The sequence below is a fragment of the Phasianus colchicus genome, chromosome 21 (genome assembly GCF_987193195.1).
Source record: "Phasianus colchicus chromosome 21, bPhaCol1.hap1.1, whole genome shotgun sequence".
Classification (NCBI taxonomy): Eukaryota; Metazoa; Chordata; class Aves; order Galliformes; family Phasianidae; genus Phasianus; species Phasianus colchicus.
In genome coordinates this window covers 7207092-7231137 of record NC_143456.1, presented here as the reverse complement: position 1 = coordinate 7231137, position 24046 = coordinate 7207092, and the positions used below count along the sequence as shown (strand labels likewise).

At 47.2% G+C, this 24046-nt stretch overlaps 2 protein-coding genes across 8 annotated transcripts in view; both read right to left on the bottom strand.

Annotated features, from left to right (window-relative positions):
- Window positions 1–120: 120 nt before the first annotated feature.
- Window positions 121–10070, bottom strand: ADORA2B (adenosine A2b receptor). Its single transcript, XM_031591625.2, has 2 exons — window positions 9058–10070; window positions 121–2650 (listed from the first exon to the last, which is right to left on the bottom strand). Exons 1-2 carry the CDS (start codon window positions 10005–10007, stop codon window positions 1957–1959), a joined length of 1644 nt encoding a protein of 547 aa, XP_031447485.2. The 5' UTR covers window positions 10008–10070; the 3' UTR covers window positions 121–1956.
- Window positions 10071–18341: 8271 nt separating this feature from the next.
- Window positions 18342–24046, bottom strand: part of SPECC1 (sperm antigen with calponin homology and coiled-coil domains 1) — an 83208-nt gene continuing 77503 nt past the window's right edge. For 6 of the 7 annotated variants that reach the window (XM_090122401.1, XM_031591611.2, XM_031591612.2 and 3 more), the window contains one exon: window positions 18342–23293. In XM_090122401.1, coding sequence (XP_089978527.1) covers window positions 23204–23293 — 90 coding nt within the window. In that variant the 3' untranslated portion in view covers window positions 18342–23203. The remainder of the gene's footprint in view (window positions 23294–24046) is intronic. The other variant, XM_031591610.2, reaches the window with a different exon arrangement.

Genomic DNA, 24046 nt, shown 5'->3' with positions numbered 1-24046 from the left:
GCTCTGTGACTCCTGGTCCTGCTCTGAGGTTGGCCTCCTCTCCAGGTACAGTGTGGATTTGTATGACACACCATGTGAACACAACACTGCACAAAATGACTGCACACAGGCTGAGCCAGGTTGTGTAGTGGTAGATTAAGCATTCTGTATGTAAATAACAAAGTTATGGCAAATACAAAATCCGAGCAACGTGAGGAAAACACATCCATCCTATGTACATCAGAGCAGTAAAGAGTGATAGCTCAGGGTCCACAGCTACACTCTACAGAAAGGTCCTCTGTTATTTTCACTTCACATTTTTATAGTAATGTTCTGAGCTTTTTTTGAGGAGGGGTGAGAGGATGTCCTGTTTTTATTTTTCCTTGAAATGACTTTGGCTCAGATCCAGAAAGGCACTTCATGTGCCTAAATACCATGGTGACCCAGGCCATAGTTAACGATGGCCAATAACTTGGTAGCACATTCACACAAAGTGAACAACCTGTCTGTCTATGGACTTCTGGCTCATAAGTGGCATAAGAAGGGTAGCAGTAGTGAGTGCCACTCTGCAGTGCTGTCACACGCAGGCAGTGTCCTGGGACTGGCTCTGTCTCTGCTCTGTGCTGTTAAGAGTTTGGTTCATTTTCAGCCTGCATGAGGGGAGGAATTGAATTCTTTGTTGTAAGGATAAATGTGGCTTGCAACCACTTTGCAACTCTGCCAGACGTGCAGGTGAAACTCTACTTGTTTCTAGCCATGATTAACGGAAGGAAGAACACAGCCAAAGATAATAGTGAAGGGAAGGACTAAAAGGAGAGCCAAAGCCTGCCTAAATGGCAGGAGGTGGCTACATGTGTTAGCTGGACCATGACCAAGGCAGATGCAGCAAAGCTGAATGGAGATAGTAAAAAAGAAATCCTTCAGACTAGCTTTAACTGTTTAGATTCATCTTGGAAATGCCAAGATACCGAGCCAAATGTGGGCATTGCACAGACCCCGTCAGAGCACACTGGTGCTTCACCAAGCTTTGTGGCTGGCTTTGATGGTTCAGCTGCCTTACAGGAGCTGAGTCCACCACTGCCAGCAAACTGGCCTCTGGGCGAGGTGAGCACTTGAAGTAACTGAAAGGAAACAAAAAAGGTCCTGTCACCAAGGGAGTGTTTCCATGGCCCTTGGTGGCTTCAGAGCAGACCAACCATGACTGCTGGGGCACATCTGCCTTCTGCATTTCAATAACGAGAAATCAAACCTGATGCGTTCAGCTGCACAAGTTAGTACGTACTATAGAACAAAGTGACTTAAAGGCAATAAAACTGCTGTTCTAAAACTTCAGTCAGCCCTTTCCCTAAAGTTCTCTGTTTTAGTAAGTAGGGCTCTCATTCTGAGGCCAAAAATATGGCCAGGTGTGATCTGTTTGCCATCAGCACAGTCGTGTCCCTCAGAGCCTGGAACACAGATCCGGTTTCACACCAGCAACTGGGCTAAGACTTTTTCCCATCAGAGAATACTAGCTGCATCAAACAATTGATGGAATAAAAATTAGGGTATTACCAAAGTGCTGGCAAGTATGAACAACCCAAAAAAACAGACACTAAATTATAACTCCTATCAATCAAGAGATTAAAAAATAATAACATTAATTAAAATAAAGATCCGAGGACTTGACATGAGCAGCACAACTGGGGAAACACCCCCGGCAGGTGGGACTTCCACAGTCAGCACCTGACCTGGCAAGGAAGTACAGCACGGTCACCAGCACTCACGCAACCTGGTTAACAGTAGAGGGTGAAGTGCACTCAGTCTCCTTGGTCAGGTTATCCCCCTAGGAGGCACTACGTTAATTACAAACATAAAAATACAGCTGCGGAACTGCATAGTGGTCATTTCTGAGCACTCCCATAGGAGCTGGCTGTAACTGTTCACATAGGCACAGGGAGGGGTAGCGTTGGGGACAGGCTGGGAGCGGGACGTGCGAGGTCATATGGTCACCGAGGCGGCCGGAGCGTTCACGTTGGTGACGGTCAGGTGCTGGTTGTTGTCAGTGGTGCACTTGGGAAAGTCGTCCGTCTTGCAGAGGATCTTGGAAATGATCTTGCGGAAGGTGTAGCGGAAGTCCCTGATCCTGTAGGCGTAGATGATGGGGTTGATGACCGAGTTGGCATGTGAGAGGATGATGGCCATATACATCACCCACTCTGGCTTGGACTTGGAGAACTCCTCGTGGAAATGAGTGATGCAGTTCAAGATATGCAGGGGCAGCCAACAGAAGGCAAAAAGTCCTACGATGATGGCCAGAGACTTGGCTGCATGGACCTCCTTCTGCAGCGTGGTCCTGGAGTTGCCCATCAGCTCAATTTGATGCAGCTGCTTGCAGGCTACCATGAAGATCTTGATGTAGATTCCCAGCATGATGATGAGTGGAAGCAGCACGCAGCCGAAGAAGTTGAAGTACACCATGTAGCTCATAGTCACCACATTCTCAAAGAGACACGAGATGAAGCAGCCGTGGTGCCCTGCCCCGCGGTCAGCCCCTGTCTCGTTGGTGGAGTTGGGACAACCACTCATGGCTTTGTTCCACCCCATAAGTGGGGTCAGCCCGATCACAAAGGACAGGAGCCACAGCACAGCGATGAGTCCTCGCGCCCGCTTGCCAGTCACCAGGCTGTTGTACCTGCAGCATCAGAACCAGGACAGAGCCATTAACTGAAGGAGCGCTTGTGACCTCCCTGCAGTTCAAGTCATTGGCATTTTGGTGGAGGCCACAAAAGCCCCATGTGAACTCACAGGAACCTCACCTCTGTGATGGCCCCGGGGTACAAAATCTCACCTCTATGCCCACATGATGTGATCAGGGAGCTGAGTCACCGAGGGGTGCTCAGCACTGCCTTCAGCTGGAGGTAAGGACTGAGAGTTCTAAACAAGGCTTTGTCATTATGAACCTAACCCACCAGGAGGGCACAAAGCACTGCAGCCAGCACCTGGCTCCCAGCACAGGCACGCTCCAGCATGCTGCTGGGCTACCTGACCTGCAGGGCTGAGCTGCTGCTGGCTCTCACTTGCACACTGTACCGGGCAGCTAAAACCTAACCAACATCACCACATGGTCTTACAGCCTCTGTACAATGGGCAGCTTGCTTCAGCTTGGGCTGTTCTTAGACCTGCAGCAGTGCTGGCTGACTGGAGATTGCCACGGTGCAGTAGTGTGATGTCCGTCCCCGTGCTACCTCATACAGTAACGTGGGAAGTATCCATGTCTCTGGAAACCACGGATCCTATTAGCTTCCCAAACAGGGCGATAGCTGGCTTACACATGCCAGGCTGCAGCCCACGCAAGCCTGTTGTGGCTGGATAACAAACACCCTGGGAGACTGCTCCAAGCCAGCATCTGCTAATGATGGATTGCTCAGATTTAGAAGCCAGGGGTTGTGTCTCTATTCCGAGACTTGCATCCAGGCACGGAGCAGGGAGCCAGGAGCGCTGGGATCTTCTCCCTCCTCCTGCCCTCCTGTCAATGTGGACAGCTTCCCCCGGGCCACCAGGGCTGCTCCTGTGTGGTTGCAAAAAGCTGGGTTTCTAAGCAAATGCTTTCCTTGGCTTCTCATGAGTTATAAAAAATTTCAGCTATGGCAGAGGGTCAAGCTGGTGTGGGACTGAGGGGCACAGAGCCATGTGTTGCCCTACACCTCTCCTTATCCCAAATCCTGAGTTAGGAAAGCCAAGTGCTCCCCCAGGCCCAGGTGCACAGAGCAGTGAGAACAGCAGGAAGGGCAGGCTAGTTGGGTGTAATTAGAACAGACAGCAGCATCAAAGTGCTGCTCAGTTCTCTTTTTGGGGATACAAAGAGCTCAGTGAGTGCCAGAAAGACAACATGAGAAACCCATTATTGTCCCGTCCACTGCCAGCTAGCGTCCACTGGCCGACATACGTGTCCCCCCTTCCCACACCCTCCTCTCAGTGCTTGTTTACTCTGGCTCCATTACTCTGCTCCTCCTTTCCTAAGAACGCTTGTTCTCATTTTCTTCCGGCCCGTGAGGCAGGGAGGGTTGGATTCCCACAGACCCACAGCTGTGCATCTGAATCACGCTGCCGTTGCCTCCGTGCGCACGCGGCCATCCCCTGCTGGGAGCCACGGCCGCAGGCAGCAGCCCTGCACGGCTGCACACACACCCGATGGAGCTCACAGGGCAGATTTGGGTGCCCCTGCACCTTCCTCTCCTCATTACTAAGCACTGCTTCAGCTGAGAAGTTATCCGAGAGGCCAGCTGTGAGGCCAAGCCCTTTTTTTTCAAAGCCCTGTGCCTGTCTTCAGGAGCTCCACCTGCTCTGAAACTTGGTTTGATTAGAGGCAAAACCCCAGAAATCTTGGCAAGGTCAGAGCCTCGAGCCGCCACAAACCAATGGCAACAGCAGCAATGGCAGTGGCAACTGCAAGGCCGAGCTCATCCCATGCACATACAACATGAGCAGGCAGTGGGGAGCTGATGCGTTTCCACAGCTCTGAACGCACCACTAAATCCCTCCTTTGCTCTTTTAGGCTTAATATTATCAGGCAAGAAACAATTAAAGTAAATTTACTCGCTGAAGTCTGCTCAATTAATGGACAACAAATATTGAATCTCCTCTATGCTTCTGCCAAAAGGCATCAAGTGCTGCTTTAATGTAAATAACAGCGAAATATTTTAAAATGATTTATTGAGATTAAATAACCCAGCAATGCATTAGTTCCCCTCACACAGGCAGGCACAGTCACCTTCCCAACCTAATCAGTGTCAGACTGCTAATTACTCAGCTCCCGCCCACTGCTGCCCATTGCACATTGGAGGAGCACCAGTGCCACCCCATCACTGGTACCAGTTCTCAAATAGTTGTACTGAACACCAGAGACATGAAAGCCACATAGAGCTACTGAGTGTTTAAATGCTCCTCTTGTGTATGGAACACACTGCTGACGTTGCAGCATTACCTTTCCAATCAGGAGGAATTTCTCTAATGATGGAGTGCCGTGGGGCTGCTGCTCCAAGCAGCCCGACAGGGACATCACTGCCTTCTGCAGAGCAGAGACAGGAGCATCCCAGCCCCTGTCCTGCCCTTTGGGTCCCTGGTTGGGGCTGTGCCTGCGGTGCTGTGCTGCGTCCTCCCCATCTGCCTGTGCCCAGTGCTGGCTGCAGGGACACGAGCAGCCGGGAGTGCAGAACTCATCCTATGCAGGTGCTTTGATACAAACACGTGGTGATAATTTACATGTTTCTATTTTAAGTGTGAAGAAAAACACACAGACACCTCCATTCACAAGGGTGAAGGCCTTCTGACTGCCAAGCATTGTGTCCCCATCATCCACTTGCAGCTGTACTTTGCATCACACTCCCTTTTTTTTTTTTCAGCTCCAGTGCTGTTGGGCTGCTTGAGATCACACACCAGACAGCACACCCTGGCAGGACATTTTAAATGAATCATAAACTGCACTTTAGAGGGAAGAAAGAAAAAAAGAAAAGGAGAAAGCAGGGCTGTCCAACCAGGAAGGAGTTGGCGGCGAGAATGAGAAATCTGATCGGTGTTACAGCATCGGCCGAGGAAGCTGGACATCTGCGCGCGTCCGCATCCAGTGGCAGACAAATCACTTCCTCCTGCATCTGTCCCTATTGTGCACATGGGAAGGCAGCAGCATCCCCTGCTCGTGCTCTCGGCCTTCCTGCCGGTTATATGGGGCTGGGGGGCACAGTGAGGGCAGCCAACAGTGAGTGCTGTGCTGACTGTGTGCCCATGGGCGGCAGTTGGCATTGCAGCATCCCCTGAGCTCGGCTGCAGCACCCTCCCAGCCTTCTTGAGGGTGTTGCTATCAGTCCCTCCATGCCTGGGGATGAGGATTTCTCTCATTTCCAGCCCCCAGGCACTCCTTGTGGTGCAGAAGGGAGATAGGAGCTGTGGCTGTGTCGGTGCAAACCCGTATATAGGACAGCGGTGCAACCCCTCCCATGCCTGGGAGCCCTGTGCACGCAGATAGCAGATAAGGGCAAGGTGGTGGGTGGCAGTGAGATCACTTCTTGGGTAACACAGCAGGCAACAGGCCTTCAGCAGAGGGGGGCGAGGATGTGGCCATTGCTGCCCCTTGTCCCCTGCAGAACAGAGGTACAGCAGCTCCCCTGCTCCTCAGCACCTGACTGCTTTCCCAGCACCAGACGGTGCTCACAGGGCATAGCCACACCCCAGGAACACAAGGCAGGATGTGGGTTATTTGTAGCTCCTGGCAGGCCCGAAGTCATCAGTGGGATTATAGGGGGATAATCCGCTCTTTGGCGCGTGCAAATTCCCTGAGCCCCGCCGGCCTTCGGCAGGCTCTGGGAGCAGATGGGGACGGCACAGCTGGCAGCACTGACCCTGCACGAAGCTCCGCTGAAGCCTCACATCCCACTGCAGAGTGACTGCCATCAGGGTCAGGGCAGCACGGCCCTGAGAGACAATAAAACAGCACAAAAATTAACATAATTAAAAATTAACACAATATTGGGGTTATTATAACAGATCGATCTGACCTGAGCTGAAAGAAACCCTGAACAATCTCAAGGCTCCGGTTCCTGGCTCAGCCCAGCTCCATACCCCAAGCCACAGCCTGGAAGCAGCTGTGTGCTCCCTGACATCCCTGCTGCCCCCACAGCTGCTCCAGGAGTGCAGAGGTCCTGGGGACAATTCACATCCTGTCGGGATTTTGTTTTTTGCCAGGGAGGGAAATGACCCCTGAGGTGCAGGAAAAATAGAAAAATTTGGGACATATTTTAGGAAATCAGACTGCTCACACCTAAAAATAGCTGCTATTTCCCCCCTGCACTGGGCACACTTTTCTGGCCTGATGCATGCTGAGGTTATAAACCAGCAGTAATAGTGCTGGCCACCAATGGGATGGGCAGGGGACTTAGAGGCACTGCAGGGCAGCACTGATGGGCATAGGGACAGCAGGAGAAGAGGCAGTCAAAAGTTGTGTCCTGGGGAGAAAGGAGCTGGGAAGTGGCTCAGGGCTGTGGCCACACATGCTGGAATGGTGCAGGGGACTCCTCAGGAAATAGTAAATTTGTGAAACAAACAAATAAAAAATAGAGTTTCAAGGGACAAAAAGAATTCATGAGACTGTGGCCAAATTAAGCAAATATTTTTAGCCAGACGAGGGAGGGTTCCAAAGAACCAGTTTGAGATTCAACAAAACAGTTGTTTTGCTGCACTCTAGGTAGGGGGCTCATCAGCTCCTTCCTATGTGCCTCCATTTCAGAAAGCAGCAGAAGGGCAAGCAGCCCAAATGTGATCTGCACAGTCAGTTGGGACCCTCTGTTTCACTGCCACCCCCTACCACTGCTGCTTCAGTCAGACTGAAGTAATTTGCCTCTTCTCCCATGGGATTTCTCGGTTCAGCCACAGAACTGAAAAATCCATTACAAGCCTGGCTGTAATGCACAGCCCTGCCTGCAGCCCTACCTGGCCTCTGTGGGTTGAAACATCCCTTAAATAATACTGAATTATGCGTCAGGCTCCATCCTCAGCATCCCCGCACAGGTTACCAGAGGGAACATGGTGTGCTGAGCTCAGGCGATGCAGGCTGCAGCTGGGCACCAACTTGTGCTGCACAAGTACAGCCCTTCAGCACAGTCCCTAAACCTGCTGCTGCTGAGGCACTGCCCTGTTCCCATCCTTGTAATGGGGTTTTACTGCTCTCACCCTATCTGGAGGGGCTCTGTGCTGTCAAAGCCCACTCCAAGAGCCTCAGTGCCAACAGATGGATTGGGCGCTGAAGCATTGTCCAAACAGAGTCCTGTGCTGGAGGCTGGGAGCTCAGCAGCCAGAGCCAGAAGTGTGCAAGAGTTGAGCCCTGCTGTCCCTGTACAACACTCTGCATCCCATGGAATTTCCACGCTCTGCTGACACACAGCCACTCAGGATACATGCAATTTCACCACCCAGATAGTTTTATCATCTGCCCGATGACTAAAGTTTGCCCCACATATGGGAGTTCTGTGCTGCAAGGTGCCAGAAGAGGGTGGGTGGGTGGGGTCCTCTAAGTCACTTGAGGATGAATTCATCACTGGTGCAGGGGAGCTAGAAGTGAGCAGAGCCCAGGGAAGCTGCAGCTGGTGTGGTTCAGCTGAGGTCCCTGTGCCGGAGCTGCCATGACCACACCAACACTGCTGGCAGTCCCAGTGCTCCTGGGGCTCACCGGGCTGCATCGATGTCTGGTTCTGGGGGAGGGACAGTGGAGACAAGAGAGCAGGCTGACAGACTCCGGTCAGTCGTGATACAGACTTTGGGGTTTTGCTGCACTTAGGGAAAGCACTTGTAAAATATATTTCACACACTTTCCCAGTGCATTGCAATGAACAAGAAGGAAGCCAATTCCTGGCCTTGAAACCACGCTTTGACAAAAACATGAACTGTGTGTTTCTGAAAACCACACAGCGGTTTCTGACCCCCCTGCTGCTCTCCCCTCACAGAGCTGACAGCTCCTGATATTCCCCGGTGTGCACACTCGGAAGGAACAGGCCCATGTGTGAGTGCAGAAATGTACTTACAGTACCCAATACTTGCTGCAACAAACTGCACTTTCTATTCATTACATTCCCTCTAAAACCTGGAAAAAGCCTCGTTAGCTCTAGTGCAAGTTAATGACGTGAAGCATGCACAGTATCACAGCAGATCCTAGGGCTGAATTTCAGCCTTGCTGAAGGTATCATGACCCGAGCTGGGAGCAGCCTGCACAGCTGCTCTCGTGCCTAATGACCCAGAGAAGCCCAGATACCACAGGAATGGGGGCTGTACAAATACCTCCATAGATGAGCTGGAGCTGTCCCTCGCTACCACACCACTGTGGAGCCGCTGCCAACCCACCCAAGGCAAATAACTTCCAGAAACTGAGCCCACAGTTATAACTCTGAATAAGAGATGGGACACTGACAACCCAATCCCAGAGCAAGTAACGGCGAATCACCGACACTTTCACTATCATCAGCTTTGGGCAGCAGACCGCATGGTAATGTGAGAGAGAGGAAGTTCCCACGAGAGAGGTGGGATGGGGCAGCTGCCAGGTGCAGGGTCTCTTACCTCAGGGGGATCTTGATGGCCAGGTACCGGTCGATGGCCACCGCCAGCAAGCTGAAGATGGAGCTTTGGGTCAGCACCAGCACGAAGCAGGCGAAGAAGAGGCAGCTGTGAAAATCCACATGGAAGCCGATGCTGATGGTGATGGCGAAAGGGATGGCCAGCAAACCCACGGCGATGTCGGCCACCGCCAGAGACACCAGGAAATAGTTGGTCGCGTTCTTCAAGGTGCTGTTGATGGCCACAGCCCAGCACACCAGGACGTTGCCAGCAATGGACAGCACGGCGATGATGAGCTCCAGCACGATGTAGGTGGTTTTCATAGTGTTCATGGCGAGAGCCCGGGGCGAGGAGCTCGAAAGGTTCACAAGCAGAAGGGACTTTCCACCGCAGGTACCGGCAGGCCACGGGGCAGCGGCTCCCGGAGCCCAATTCCCATGTCCGGCCCCACCGATGGGGCCGTGGGGGGCCGGAGGGGCGCGCCGAGCCCCGCGCCTCGGCCCCCCGCTGCCCGCAGCCCCCGTCCCCCGGGGGGCATCCGAGCTTCGCCGGCAGCGATCACCGCCCGCCCTCCACCGCGGGGCTCGGCCGTCGCGGGGCCATCGGGGCCGGTCGGGACGGGATGGATCGGGACGGGACGGGACGGGACGGGACGGGACGGGACGGGACGGTTCCTCCGCTCCGGCCGGGGATGCTCGCCGCCGCCCGCTCGCCCCGCTCCCTGCGGAAACCGCCGCCGCGGCTATTTCTGCACATGGGGCGAACGGAGCGGGGCGGGGAGTGTGCGGAGCGGCCACGATTGGCCGAGGCGGGCGGGCCCCGGACCGGCACCCCCGCACCTCTCCGCTCCGCTCCGCACCGCTCCGCCCGGCCGCTGCCCCCGCCCGCCCCGCAGGTGCCCCGAGCAGAAAGTTCCCCCCGGCGTTCAGCACCGCGCTTCTCCCGCACCGCATTGCTAAGCGCGTTGGGACACCGCCGTGCGGTGTTGCCACACGGAGAAAAATCCCCGCGATGAGCTGGAAAAAAAAAAAAAAAAAAAAAAAGAGAACTATTTCATAAATCATAATAGCACTTCGTCTGCGGACGGTTATCACACAACGTAATGTTCCCTGATGTAAGAAGTGGCAAAACATAACGGTTACCAAAGCTGACTGTTACTCACAGGGCTGCAGAGGCTTTGCGTGGGGCTACAGAGTGTGGAACACACCAAAACCCGAGGCAATCGCCAAAACAAAGGGGCTGTATGCAGCAGTGGGGCTGAAATACAGCACCTATCCAATAACACCTTTCCACTGCACCTTCTGTATGCTGTGTGTGCCATCAAAACGCAGCCAGAGCTGGGACTGAGCAAAGTGAACTGCTGGGGTCGTTACCTCTGTCCATCCTGTTGGCTGAGCACTACTGGATGCCACAAAACTGCGCTGATGTTCAACCTCAGGTCTGGCCATTGCAAACAGAAAGTAAAAGAAACGGCAGTTGCTTTTTTAAAACAAACTCTGGAAGAAAAACCTGTGGGAGGGAAAGCTTTCCGGGGATCTGAAGCTGAAGCAGAAGAAAAACACATGGGAAAAGTACTATATAAATGCTTATTTTGTGGAGGGAATAGAAATACTCCCATGTGCTTCAGGTCCTCCCCAGCCCTGCCTGGGTCCTGAACCTGCCTGCACTGGTTTGGTTTATTTATTATTTGGGGATAGGCAGAGCTCCGCTCATGGGGAGGCTGTTATAATCATGTAAACAAAGGTTAACAGTCATGGAAAAGCACTTTTTACCCCAAAGCAATGGATCTACATCAGGGTTTTTTACACGCTGTTTTCCTAGCTCTATAATACACGCCAACAGAAGCCTGTTGCTGCTTTACAGCACTTCAGTGCAACGGAAAGGGCCTTCTTTGCATTTCACTAGAGAGGAATCTTCTGTGGTGACCACAGAAGCACTTCTTACAGGCTGATCCCATGGAAATTTTGGTTTACCAAGTCAGATGTGAACAGAGCAGCGATCCTCCGCAGGCTGTGATGAATGGGCTGTTCTGGAGAAGGAGGTCTGCAAGGCAGGTAACAAAGCACTGTGAACATTGTGGATTTTGCATTATGCTGAGATTCATGGCCCTGCAATGCACAGAAACCTCTGCCAAGGCCTGGTGGTTTCTTTTGGCGTTAGCTGATGCAGCTGAACTCACTCCGAACACAACTTTGCTGCAAGTGTGGCCAAAGAGAAGTGTGCTGAGCTCTGCTGTAGAAATGCAGTTAAACCTGCAGGCAGGAGAGCAGGATGAGCCCCTCCCCAGCCAGAGACACGCAGCTCCCAGCCCGTGCCCTCTGGCTGCATTCTTCAAACCCTGTTTTAAGAAGTATAGCACCATAGAATCTACCACCAAACACCACTGGAGCATGCTGGCCTTGTAAAGCAACCAGCTGAGCAGGCGCTGTGAAACTCATTCCTGTGGCTGAGAGGACGATGATCCTTAGATTAAAATGTGTGCAGCGTGCATTTGTGTACAGGAGTCAGTAAGTGATCCTTATGGGTTCCTTCCAACTCAGGATACTCTGTGATTCTATGCAGTCACGCAGGTAAAGGCAGCCCACAGGCTACAGAATCTATTCAAGAGCTGGAAAACATTAAGAACAGAGCACTGTTTGGCACAAAGATGTCGCTGAGTGACAAGTAAATCATCACCACCATTACTTTCCTGGATTTATTCGACTCCGGGGACTTGCTGCTCAGTGCTCCCATAGGAAGCGACACCAGCGGTGAGCTGCTCCTTTCAAGTGCCAGCACGACTCGGGCTCCTTTGTTCAGAGGGAAGCAGCTTTAAACACGTGCCGTGTGTGATACAGTGGGAGACAACCCCAGCAGCCTGCTGGGCTACGGCTTGGCAGAGGCTTGCAGCTCGTACGTGCCGTTCCTCTGTCGCTGCGCTCCCGGGGGAGCAGAGCCGCCATGCTGGAGGCAGCTTCCTGCGGCCGCTGTGATCTTTTGAGCAAGGCTCAGGTTGAGGGCTGCCCTTGGTCGTCTCTGTTTTGACACCTTCAGGGCTCTAAGCCTGGTCAGAGCCCTGCCACGTGGCTTAGTGAGCCCTCGGGCCTGTAGACAGCACCACACCTGCTGCCTGAGCAGTTCCTGGATGGCAGCCCACAGCCCTTTGTGCGTTGCTGAGCATGCAAGTTTGACAATCACGTAGGCCCAGAGGTTCTCTCTCCCTCCAGCCTTCAGCACAGACCTCAAAACACACACACACCTCCTCGGGAGAAACATTCCTAATCTCTTTGAACTGCTTGCATCGGCCAGGGGGAATGACCAGTGACAGGTCCGTGGAGATGCAGTACTTAGGGACACAGTCTAGTGGGCAGAATTGGTTTTAGGCAGATGCTTGGACTAGATGACCCTAGAGGTCGTTTTGAACCTTAATGATTCTGTGAGGCTGTGTCTGACTGCTTGGTATACTGGCACAGCCTTCTGAATTGAGGCCCCACTGCTTCTCAAGTCTCCACTGGCACTTCTGAACTGCTCTGCAGGACAAGACACAGCTTGTCCTGATCTTGGCTCTAAGGAAGGGTTCCCAAGGCATAATATAACCTGCAAACCAGGCAGCTGGTACAGAAGTCCTCTTCAAAGTGGTGCTTCCACTGGCAGTCTGAGTTGTGTGTTGCCTGCATGAGCTGGGTGAAGGAAACACCATTTTTGAGTGCAATATGGTGTGCAGCAGGTGAAGTGTTGCTCTGCCCGAATATTCATTGCTTGCACCTCCGCACTGAGCATTACCATGCCAAAGATCCAGATGAGCTCTGAAGTTGTGGAGGTGCATGATTCAAGGTGAGGTTTGCCCTTTATTGCTGTGGGTGTTTTTCCAGAAGGGAAGGGAAAGTGTAAAGCAGAGAGCAAAACTCCAGAGAAAACTATTTCCATGCTGGAGACCTCAGGAAGTCTGCAAAGTGCTTGAGAGATGAAACAAAAAATTATGGCAAGATTGTAAACTGCAGATCAACAAACCTGGTTTTTCCAAGATCTGGGGTCACTGCCAGATAATAAACGTAAATTATTGTGGAATGTAAAACCAGCGCCTAAATTACCTGCATCCTGCAACAATGCAGGTGTGTGAGTTCTTTATAAATGGTGAGTTATATCTTACACCTTTCATTAGAAAACAAAAAAAAGTCACCACAAGACTGAAAAATCAAAATAAACTATTAAGAGCAGAGAAGTTAAAAAGGAAGGATTTTGGCTGAGCAGAGGGCCAGGCAGTGAGGACAGCATTTTAAAGAATGTTTTAGTTTATCTCTGTGTTTGATTTTACTTACTAAGCACCTCGTATGATGCAAAGCCAAGCACCCTTCTCAGCAGTAAGTGAAAGCTGCAGTTTTTCCAGAAGTGCATTAAGCCACACAGGGCTCACAGGGTGTGGGTTGCCTCACTCGTGCTGAGGGTACAGCAACTTCCCCAGAGAAATCCGTAGGAAGTGTCGTTTTGTTTCCAGGCCAACACCAGCAGTGGAAAGCCCAGGGTGAAGCAGGACAGGCAGCGATGCCGTTTGCAATTCAAACAACCCGAGATTGCCTCATTCACAGCCAGCGCTTCCTGGGCAAAGCCTTCACATCTTCTTGCCCCTAACAACACAGCCTTGCTAAATGTCTGCTGCAGGAGTCTAACTCAGAAGTTTGCTCTCCATCAATACTTCACAGTAACAATAAGGAGAAGTGATTCTGTTCCTTGCCAAACTCTGACAGGGCACGGAAATTTGCTCTTACACCAGAGATCAAAGCTGTTTGGCTTTATGCAAAAATGGGACATTTGAGTTTCAACTGAACAGACTGAGGAGACTTGAATTAATGCAACACAGCCGTACTGAATAGAGAAGCCCATCATGTTCCAAGTCCCATGACACCTTGGAGCCATCTTTAGCCTCTAATTCCCATTCTCCTTTCACAGACAGACCCATGCAGCCTCTAATGAGTAAAAGGGTGCCTTAGTTGTGACACAGTGAAACCTGCAGGATACACACAAAAAATCAGGTCAGGCAATGTGAAGGAAGTACCACAGCCTTCCTGTCTCACTGTCTCAACACAGCAAACACTGAATTTGTGCTCAAAACCCATTTGATTCCAAGTATCTTTACCACAGCTCCTGCTGCACTCCTCCATTACAAAAAGAATTTCTTGGAGTCTGCTCAGCACGGGAGGGTCCTGCCCTTGGAGGGATGGTGACACACTGAATGCCATCTTCCTTCAGAGACTGAGCACCAATATACAGAAACCTCACTTCCTTTGGATCCTGTTTGTCCACTTGCAAAAGCACGACATAAACCTGCTGCTAAACACCTTCAGAACACAGTAACTTAATGTCCGTCCCTGCATGACTTTTCAGACCCTCATTTAATTGCTCGGAAAGCACTGTCTTAATCCCAGGTGAAGGGGAGAACCTTCATGGATCAGTGTGTTATTTATTATCAGTATTATGAGTCCCTTTGCAAAGCTTCAAAATGAACTCTTCCATCCCTGAATGGCTCTCCAGGGTCTCAGCAATACAACTACTCTCAAGGGCTAAGCTATGCATATGATATTATTGCTGTGCTACTCAGACACACTGGGTTGTGGGAACTGAACACCAGTAGCTGCATTACAAATAGGAATAGACTGCGTGCACTGCTTTCACTGTAACTGCCCTCCAGGGAAGGAAATTATAAGCAGAAATTCAAATTTTTGCAGGTTCCTTCAAAGGGGGTTGGGCAGCAGTGTCCCTAATGAGAGCCATCCCCAGGAGGTGTTTTCTGCTGGATTCCACTCCCTGCAGCTCATACCAGCAATTGGCCTTTTCCAGTCACATTGGCATTACAGGAGGTTCCTCTGTGCTGGGCTGTTTGCTACAGAGCAGGTTTGGAAAAACACTTGTTCTCATTTTAATTCTCTAGTCTTGTTAGTTTCTCTTTAACCAGCTTAAACTCATGATGTGCAGGTAAGGATAAAAGCTCGGTCATTGCTATGTACTTAAGAAGGGACAGAAGTTCATATTCTACATATGTGAATAATGTTTACCCACACTGGCATTTTACAGCTTTCATTTTCTTCCTGCTATGCTCAATAAAAAACACTGATTGCCCCCATAATCCTAATGCCATCTTTTCTGAGTGACATTTACTTCAGAGTCCTGCTACACACGGCTTGTGCCAATACTATTTCAGCATCAAATAATGCAAAACTTCACCTGTGAGAATTCAGCCACCTGGTTCTGACCCTTGCAGACTCTCCATCTGGAAGACTTGCTTCTCATACCATCAGTATTGCTCACGTTTCTCTGCCATCTATTATGGTCCATGACTCTCAAGCCCATTCAGCTCCTTAACTAATGCTCACTTGCATCTCCTGTTCAAGCATCACTACATCTGTTGTAGCCTAAAAAGAGGAAACACAGAGTAATTATTTTACACCCATGGGTGGCTGGGCAGCCCAGGAAAACGTGGTATGACACTTGCCTGTCTCTGAAAGCTGTTCACTATGTGATTCAGTAAGAAACTGCTTCCTCTACACTGCACCTCACTTCTTTTTTCCTTTCTTCTGAGCTACTTTTCAGGAGTTGTAAGAGAACCAGGATCTGAGGTCCTGTCCATTTAGTTAGCAGAATCCTGGGAATATTAGGCAAAATTAGCATTATTAATGACTAAGAGGAGACATGAAAGGGTTGGCTCAGAGGTGGGTGCGACTGAAAAACATAATAAGCTTTTCCCAAAACCAAGAGTTTCCTTTTCATCACATCTTGGGGAACCACAAGTGAGTTCCCATAGGTTCAAACCATGTTTGTGATTAGCACACCTGCCTCAGTTCCCAGGGAGGGTCTGTGACCATTTTGGGAATGCAAACCAAGACTTCCCAGGGCTCATACTGGGCTTTAAGCCTTACTGCACCGACTGTGTTTTCTTCAGCTTCAAATATAGATTAGGTCATGGCACTATGCTTTTATCTGCCTCTGCCAGGGCTCCAGCTGGATATGAACCTCCAAGTGCTGGGATCTATCTTTGGAGCAGGTCTGTGAGCTCTCAGAGAGGTTCATGACATGGGCACTGCACTGATACAAACAAATAAAAACCTCTCCATCTCAGATAGATGAATGTGCACCAGGAAGGAAAGGAATTTTTCCTTCCAGTCCAATCTATGCTCTCTAAGCATTAGGAAACACCTGGTAGTGAAACCAAACTTAGCAGCAAAGCAGCCCTAAATCTTCTCATTTCACTCATCTACAACCAGCCACAAACAATCCTGGAAAAACATTGGCCTGAACTCTCATTTCCAGTCTCTTGCTGAACCACTTGCAAACATATCAGCATGGATTACTCACAGACATTTTCCACAGAGAATCCAGCTTTTTCCAACAAATAAATCAAAGCAACTGGAGTATGTTGTGAAAAGAGCTGAGGCAGCAGAGCCTGCAAGCATCTCACAGCTTCCTTCAGTAACAGAAATACCAAGTCTGGCAGAAGGGACAGCACCAACTGATCCTATGTAGGATCTATTTGCTGAAAGATAATAAGGGAATTTGAAGACATTAATACACAACCGAATATAGTAAATTCTGATAAAAAAAGAATGATCTTACAGCCTGTAGAACCTGATGGAAAGACTATTGATTTTTGCAGGATTCTCAGTGTATACTTACCAGGGCAAAGGCAGTGGCATCAGTTTAGTCGAGATACTGAAGTCAAGTGGCAGAGGAGTGTCTCCATTTCAACATTTATATCTTTTTATGAGCGCTTGTTTGGCTTAAGCTTTGAGACAATCTGTGATAGCATGACTTTGTGTTTTGTAGCAATTACATTTCAAGCAAGGAATATGGTGACAGATTTTAAAGAGCAGCAAATAGATGTAGTATGCTTGATCACTTGCTCAGAAACAAAGCAAACATGATCTAAAGTAGCTGCAATAACATGTATCTTGCTAGCCATTGGTATCTCCATACTGTACAAAGAATGGATGAACTCTGACAACATGCTATCAAGGGATTCATATTGTTTTATAGACAGAGAATGGAACTGAGACTTTGGTAGGTGCAATTTTTGCTCACCAGTCTGTGAGACAGACAAGCAGGATTTCACATCCCTGAGGTGAAACATCACAAAATCAGTCTGACCTGATTATTAATTAGTCATATTACTATACTGCACGTTGACTCAGATTGTGGTTAGAGGCTAAATAAACTTCTAGCAAAAACAGTCATTGCCCTAAAGAATTAATGGCTGAAAAATGAGGACAGACAAAAGGATAAAATAGATTGATGATGGATTGGAGCTTTAGATAGACTGACATGAACTGCTTTAATCCAAGATCATCCAATTGATGAACGCAGAGTCCTGCTCTTTGTGCATAACACATTCCTGATGATGGTGAGATCTCCGGAGGGCAAGACAAGGCTGATTCTGAGAAGTTCTTTGCAGAAGACCACAGAGATACAAATACCGAATCTAGTGCTTTCTAAGTGAGCTACTGCAAGATTTTTAAATAAAGTGGTTGCCTGAAAAAATTGGAAACTCTTCTTTCCATTTTACTTGGTCATGCTATGTCCAGGAGGTAAAGCTGTCTGAATCAGAGAAATCATCAAAACAACACTGCTTTCCCTGTGACATTGCCACAAGGAGGGACCAACCCTGTGTTGAAAATCCATGGCTGAAACATGATATATAGGAGGGGAAAAGCAAAGAAATTTGGATTATGCAAATGAGAATCTTTCTCACAAGCTTTCATTTACACAGCTTCTCACTGCTACTCCTCAGCATCACGTGTAACAGCATCAGGTGGAGTGCTCTTTGCAGGCTGTAACTCATTTTGCCACCTTACTGGTGACTTGCTTATACCTTTATACGTATTCCAGTCACACATCCTTGGCTTTCAATTTTTGACTGCTTCTTCCTAAATCCTCTAAGTCATTTAAGCTCTCCTGATGCAGAAACATACCGGTGTCTCCTGTGTTCCTTCCTTTCCTTTGCATTAGGATGGTTTCTTACTGTGTCTTCAATACAGTCTGTTTCAGAATCTGACACTCCTTTATCCCCAAGACAATCTTCTGAAAGGCATCCAAATGCATCTACTTAAAAAATGGAAATTGATGTATTTATGAAATGAAGCTTCTGATCAAATTTTCTCTGCTACCGGTGTAGGAGAAACAATGAACCATGAGGATGTTTTAAAGCCTCTCCTGGGAGCCCTGCTTCCCAGCAGTCTGCAGATGAATCAGGTTTGTATGTAGATATTTGAAACATTACAGAAACATCAGAAACAGAGAAAGATTTATTAGAAATATTACTTTTTTTTTTTTTTCATCATACATTTCAATAATGTTAATCTTTAAATATTAGCATGTCCGAATCTGGCAATGCCTTGTATATACATTCTAATGTGCTCTTTGTATAAATTAGATCACGATGTAACATCTGTATCCAATAGAGAAAGCTAAAAGTACTCAACTGTTAGAGATGATTATGCCACAAGATAAACTCAAGTCTGGACCAATAGTCAATAAAAACATTGTGTCCAGCACCACCCAATGGAACTTGGCACACATGCAAGTTAAAAACGTAGAGACCATCAGTTGTGAAAAATGTTAATTGTAGTTAAATCATAAACTTGTTCCTACGCAGCATTTGTGGGTGAGTCTAAATGGCACTGGAGTTGATAAAAAACAACAGAGTCTAGCATAGTAGAAGTTATTGCTGGGTTTAAAAATATGTCTTAATGCTCAGTGCCCTGAGTCTTCTTAGGCAAAAGCCCTCTTCTGACAGGAAAATGCATAATCTCATCCCATACGGACTCTGCATGTCATCAGATAGACAACAAGGTGCAGCTTTGCAAACAGCTGGACCTGTCAGATACTTCCAAATGGAAGCCCTGGTACCATTAGCAGAGAAAGATGAGAGAGGTGCAAACAACCTACAGCCAGATGAGCCAACACACTCTTATTGTCATTGCCAAGGAAGTGAGAGTTAAGGCAGTGAAGCCAAAAGCTGGACTTTGAAGAGCTCCGGGTCAGGAATCAAATAGGGCAGAATCAATCCTTCTGTCAGCATGCACCTATTTGGTTTGGACAGAAAACTCACAAATACTGGTTGCACACACAGAACAAGAAAAATCATACAGAAAGCCTGAAAAGAAAAGAAAAGAAACCTGCCAAAACTCAAACAGCACAATGTGTCTCACTGAATGGAAACTGGAGAACCTGCTTAAGTCAAAAATGAGTCTGCTTAATGTGGCTGCCTTACTGCAGCACAAGAAAAACAGTGAATCTTTGGCTCTTGGACATTCCCATGAATATCACAGTCACAGGAAGGAAAACCTGGCAAATGCAGTGAGCTCTGGGTTCTCTTCCCTCTTCATCTTCCAAGGGCCATCCCAGGCTGCACTCAAGAGGTCGGTCAGTCGGGACTCTCAAGCTGAAATCCTACAGACATCCGCATCCTTTGCTGTCCATACAGGTACAGGTATTAATTTTCCATCTTGTTCCCTCTCCTCACATACTGGACTTTCACTCCAGGCAGTTTCATTGCATACTTTCAGAAACAGCTCATCAGTCCTTCTAGAAAACCTTCTTAGAGAGCTGACTCTTGACTTCCTTCTCCATTACCCTGTATCTTCCCAAATCATGATATACTCTGTACCTTCTACAAATCACCACAAGTTCTGGAAGTCAGATCACTTTCCACACATTTAATTCCCTTTCCTCTAGCAGCTGTAGTGAAACAATCACACAATGCAATATCCCTCCTTGGAACTCCACTGAAATCCCCATCCTAAACATTTTTCTCACATGCTCAACCAAAATCAGCTTTTTGATTTCTTGGAGTCTGACAGACTACCCCAGGACACAAATAAATGCAGTTATGTTTTAGAGCTACTGTACATTTAAGGAGCACATGCTAAAGCAATTCCATCTGCCTGCATCAGGGAAAACATCTATTACTCCTAAGAGGCAAAGTCAGAAAGGATTTAGGTAGCTTAGGCAAGCTGTTGCTGATACCATCCGTATCACAGCATTGTGTGTTCCAATTTAGCAAGAATATTCCTATACACTGTAGCTTACCTTAATAAGTCCTGTAACATCAATGGCAGCTAGAACTTTAATTTTTCAAATTCCAATTTGAGATGCCTTAAAAGAACTCACAGACACTATGTATTTTCTGAACACCACACTGCTCTGCAGCACCTTATATGGGACAAACGTAAATTTATATTCAAACTTTTAGGCAGCCTCAAAAAGCAATAGCCTTTTCTAAAAATCTAGGTCTGCAGGTGTAATGGTGCAACATTCCAAAGGAAAAAAAAAAAACAAACACAACAATGTAGCAGCTTAAATGAACCCATAAATCCAATTCTTCATCTCAGAAAATAACTCGGAAGAGTATCTCAATCTCCAATTATCAGCACTTCCAAGTGAGATGTTTTGCAGGTTTAAAGGCTGGAAAGTAACACAGAGCAAATGGTAAAACCGATACCTTGTTCTCTACAGACAGACAACTCCTTGTTCCAACTCCCAGGTAAGGGAATGTTCTCATGAATATACAATTAGAACTGCGTAGAATTAGAGTTTGGACTATGCTGTTGGGGGAGGCATGAGAAAATAAGCTGCAAAGAGACAGAAACAGTGCTTTGTAAAATTGATTTAAAAACTAAAAGCCATCAGATCAAGCAGCAGAATGCTTTGTAAAGCTAGTAAGTCTTGGGGAAACAGATTAGAATAAGTGTCAAAACAGTGCTTGAAGCAAATGGAACTGACATATTAGATAACATATGTATGTAGCTTACATCTGGACAGCCACACGGCACACATGCACTTCCAGTGATCAGAGGGTTAAGATGATCCTTCTTTTCTGGATCACGTGGAGCCCTCTGACTTTGAAATGTTTTCCAGACTCTGGGAATGAAAACAGTTTTTGTCATCTGTCCAAGTGCCTGATCCAAAGCCCACTGAGGAATATGGAATTTTCTGTGTTGACTTCACTATGCTTTGAACTACAGCTTGTTGGTGAGTTGGGATCTCTGCCAATGGATACCTCAAGGGAAAAGAGCCTGCTGCATCCACAAGGCAAAGGAGTTGTGCAGTGTGGCTCCCTTCCTAAACGAAATCTGCTTAGCAACTATTTTTCTCTTCCATCTTATCATATAACAGGAAACTTATATTTGAGAACATTTAGAGCAATGCATCCCCTGCTCTCTAGAGATGTCAGAGTGTATGCTGAAAATTATTGCAGGCTTAATTTAATCTAGAAAGCACTCTCTTGCAAGGAAGGAACTCTGCCCAAGCATTTACAATCACTTTCTCCTGAAGGTGATGGATTAGAATAAGTGTCAAACTGGAACTCAGCAAGTGCTGCTTTCCTGCTCCTGTGAAACAGGCATACTCTGTATTCTTCCAGCTTCCTTTCTGTTCAAGGCACTCACTGACCTTGGCTGCTGTCATCTACCCCCTAAATCTTGATTTTGCTGTGAGAAAACCAAAGTCTGAAATAGCTTGTTTACTAATTAAAAAAAAAAAAAAGACAAATAAACAAACCCAATTAAGTACTATGGGGAAGCCAGAGGCTGAGATCAGGCACCTGCAGTGCCCCAGAAAAATCATGTTTCTTCTGTGAAATCATCTATTTCCATTTCATGAGCTCTTTTCAAGTGCTAAGAGCAGCAAGCATACACTATTAACTTTTGTAAGAGAAAAATGATCCCTAGCTGCCTATGATTAACATTCATGGAGCATCAGGTCTGGGTCACAGGGTTAAACACGCTAACTAAACAACTCCTTTCTTCTAGCAGCATAATCTAAAGCGGCTAGCAGCCTTCTGTGAGATCCTGTACAGCATATTCTCTAAGACCTGCTCCTAGAACAAACTAAGTAGCCTTTATTTGAGTTTGATCCTTTCACCATTGGAGACAACATAAAATTTAGCTTCATGGGGTGAAATAAGAGAAACAGTAAATTAAACAGCATACTTCGGACATCTTACTGATAGTATTACTGAGCTGAAAGGCTATTCTCTGGCACCTTAAAGATATCCAAGAAACCCAGAGGGGAACACAGTAATATTCTGCAATTTGCAGAGTGAAATTGCAACTTCTATTGTTACCAATACATTACTGTGTTCCTTTACAGGGTAATGTAACTTCTAAGCATTTAAACAGTGCCCTGTGGACTACATTTCATCTCAAAGGGCATAAGCTGTCTCAAGATTTATGTTTCTATATAGAATTTACTTATTTGTGCTGATTACAGAAGATCAGTGCAGAAAAGAGAAGTTGCTCTACTCAGTTCACAAAAACATGAACTACTGAGATGTCAATATACTGCTTAGAGAGTCACCACCTGATTACTGGCACCTTGTAAACTAAAGCTAGTAACTTGCATTTGCAATATTCCTATGCTAACAGTGTCTGTATAGACAGCTGTGAAACAAGGCTCCATTTTCCTTTAACAGTCAAGCTATAGTAATGAAACTGTTGTAATAAAGCTGTTTTTCTCTGAAATGACATCTGTTTGATCTGAAATGGAGTGCCAGTAAGTAACAGTATCTTCCAGAGTTCTCTCACCAACTGGTGGTGGAACAGAGCATGGTTTCCAAGTTACAAATGATGGTGTTGTTATCCTACTGGATAAGCTATGGCAAAAAAACAAGCAGACTGACTGGGTCAGATGTGTGAGAATAACTCAGGTTAAAGTTCTACACACATGCATTTGTCATGGCATCTCATAAAATACACAGAGGGAAGAAAACAAGACATATTTGGAATGAATTAAAAATATTTGGGCGAGAAGAGCATTTTTGTGAGATTTTGCATTAGAATTAATCTCCCAGCTTCCCTTAAGTACCAGCATAGTCCACATTGATTTAAAACTTCATGTTGTGGCAGGTCTCCTGTTGGTAGAGATTGGTTTGTGGTAAACATTGTTTAGCACAAGGAATCCTCTTCAGAAACAAAATTGCAGATGAATTTGGTTTGAATATATGGACAACAGTTATTTATTTGGTTTAATCCCAGATGTAATCAAAACTATGGAAGAGCTTTCTTTCAAACTAAGAGCATAGGTTGGTTGTGGAAGAGGAGCAAGGGGATTTTTAAAGTGATCGAGTGCATCTGTGGCATTCTTTATTCTCTTCCCCACTTGTGTCCACCTCTTGCTCTGCATCTCAGGTCTCAAAGTACTTGTAAATCTGGGCGACGTACTGCATCACACTCTGCCAGTCTGGCCGGTCTGTGTACATCATCTCACTGAGTTCCTGCATAGGACATATTGTCAAAATTTAGTCAAGCACCTCCACTGAGAGCATCCCTGGGTCCTCTGAGTAGCTGTTGTTACTGAACACTACTGCTTCCATTCCAGAGCATGTTAAAGCCACATAACTGAACAAAAGTCCATGGGAACAATCTATTGGCTGACTGCAATTGTACAACTCCAGCCAAAGAACAAACTATTTAAACACTGTACATCCTGAAAAGGTCTCTTCCATCTGTAATCAAAGATTAATTCTCTATGTAATTTCATTTTATTTAAATTACTGCTTCTTTGCATGTCCTTGATTCTGTAATTTAGCTTATGAACCCATAATATTTCCTCCTTCATATTAATCTTACCTTTCTTGCCATTAAATTGTTGATTTAAGCAAAGGCTTTTTAAACAGTTTAACAAGAAAATTATCCTTCTGTTTCTTAAAACTGTAAAACAAAAGGAAAGCAAACAATCTAGCAGGCTGATACAGGGCTCTGCCCATGCAAACAGGAATCATTTTCTCGAATAAGCTTCTGAGAGGAAGACATAATCAATACTCTCAATTTTAATACCAGATGACTCCCAGAAGTTACTTTAAGTTGTATTAATTCAACGACACTACAGATTTGGTCTGCTGGGACTTCTCAAAACAACACAAACTTTCAGAGATGGTGCTGCACATTCCCTAGCACACAATGAGCATTTTCAGTGCAAGTTGACTGACAAGCCACATGGCAACAAATCTTTGGAATGATGTAGGCAG

Excerpts from the sequence above, each read along its gene's own strand:
- ADORA2B (XM_031591625.2), bottom strand. The coding sequence starts at position 10,007 with ATGCGGTGCGGGAGAAGCGCGGTGCTGAACGCCGGGGGGAACTTTCTG. Across the intron at positions 2,651-9,057 it reads GCCATCAAGATCCCCCTGAG|GTACAACAGCCTGGTGACTG; the intron begins GTAAGAGACCCT and ends CTGATGCTGCAG.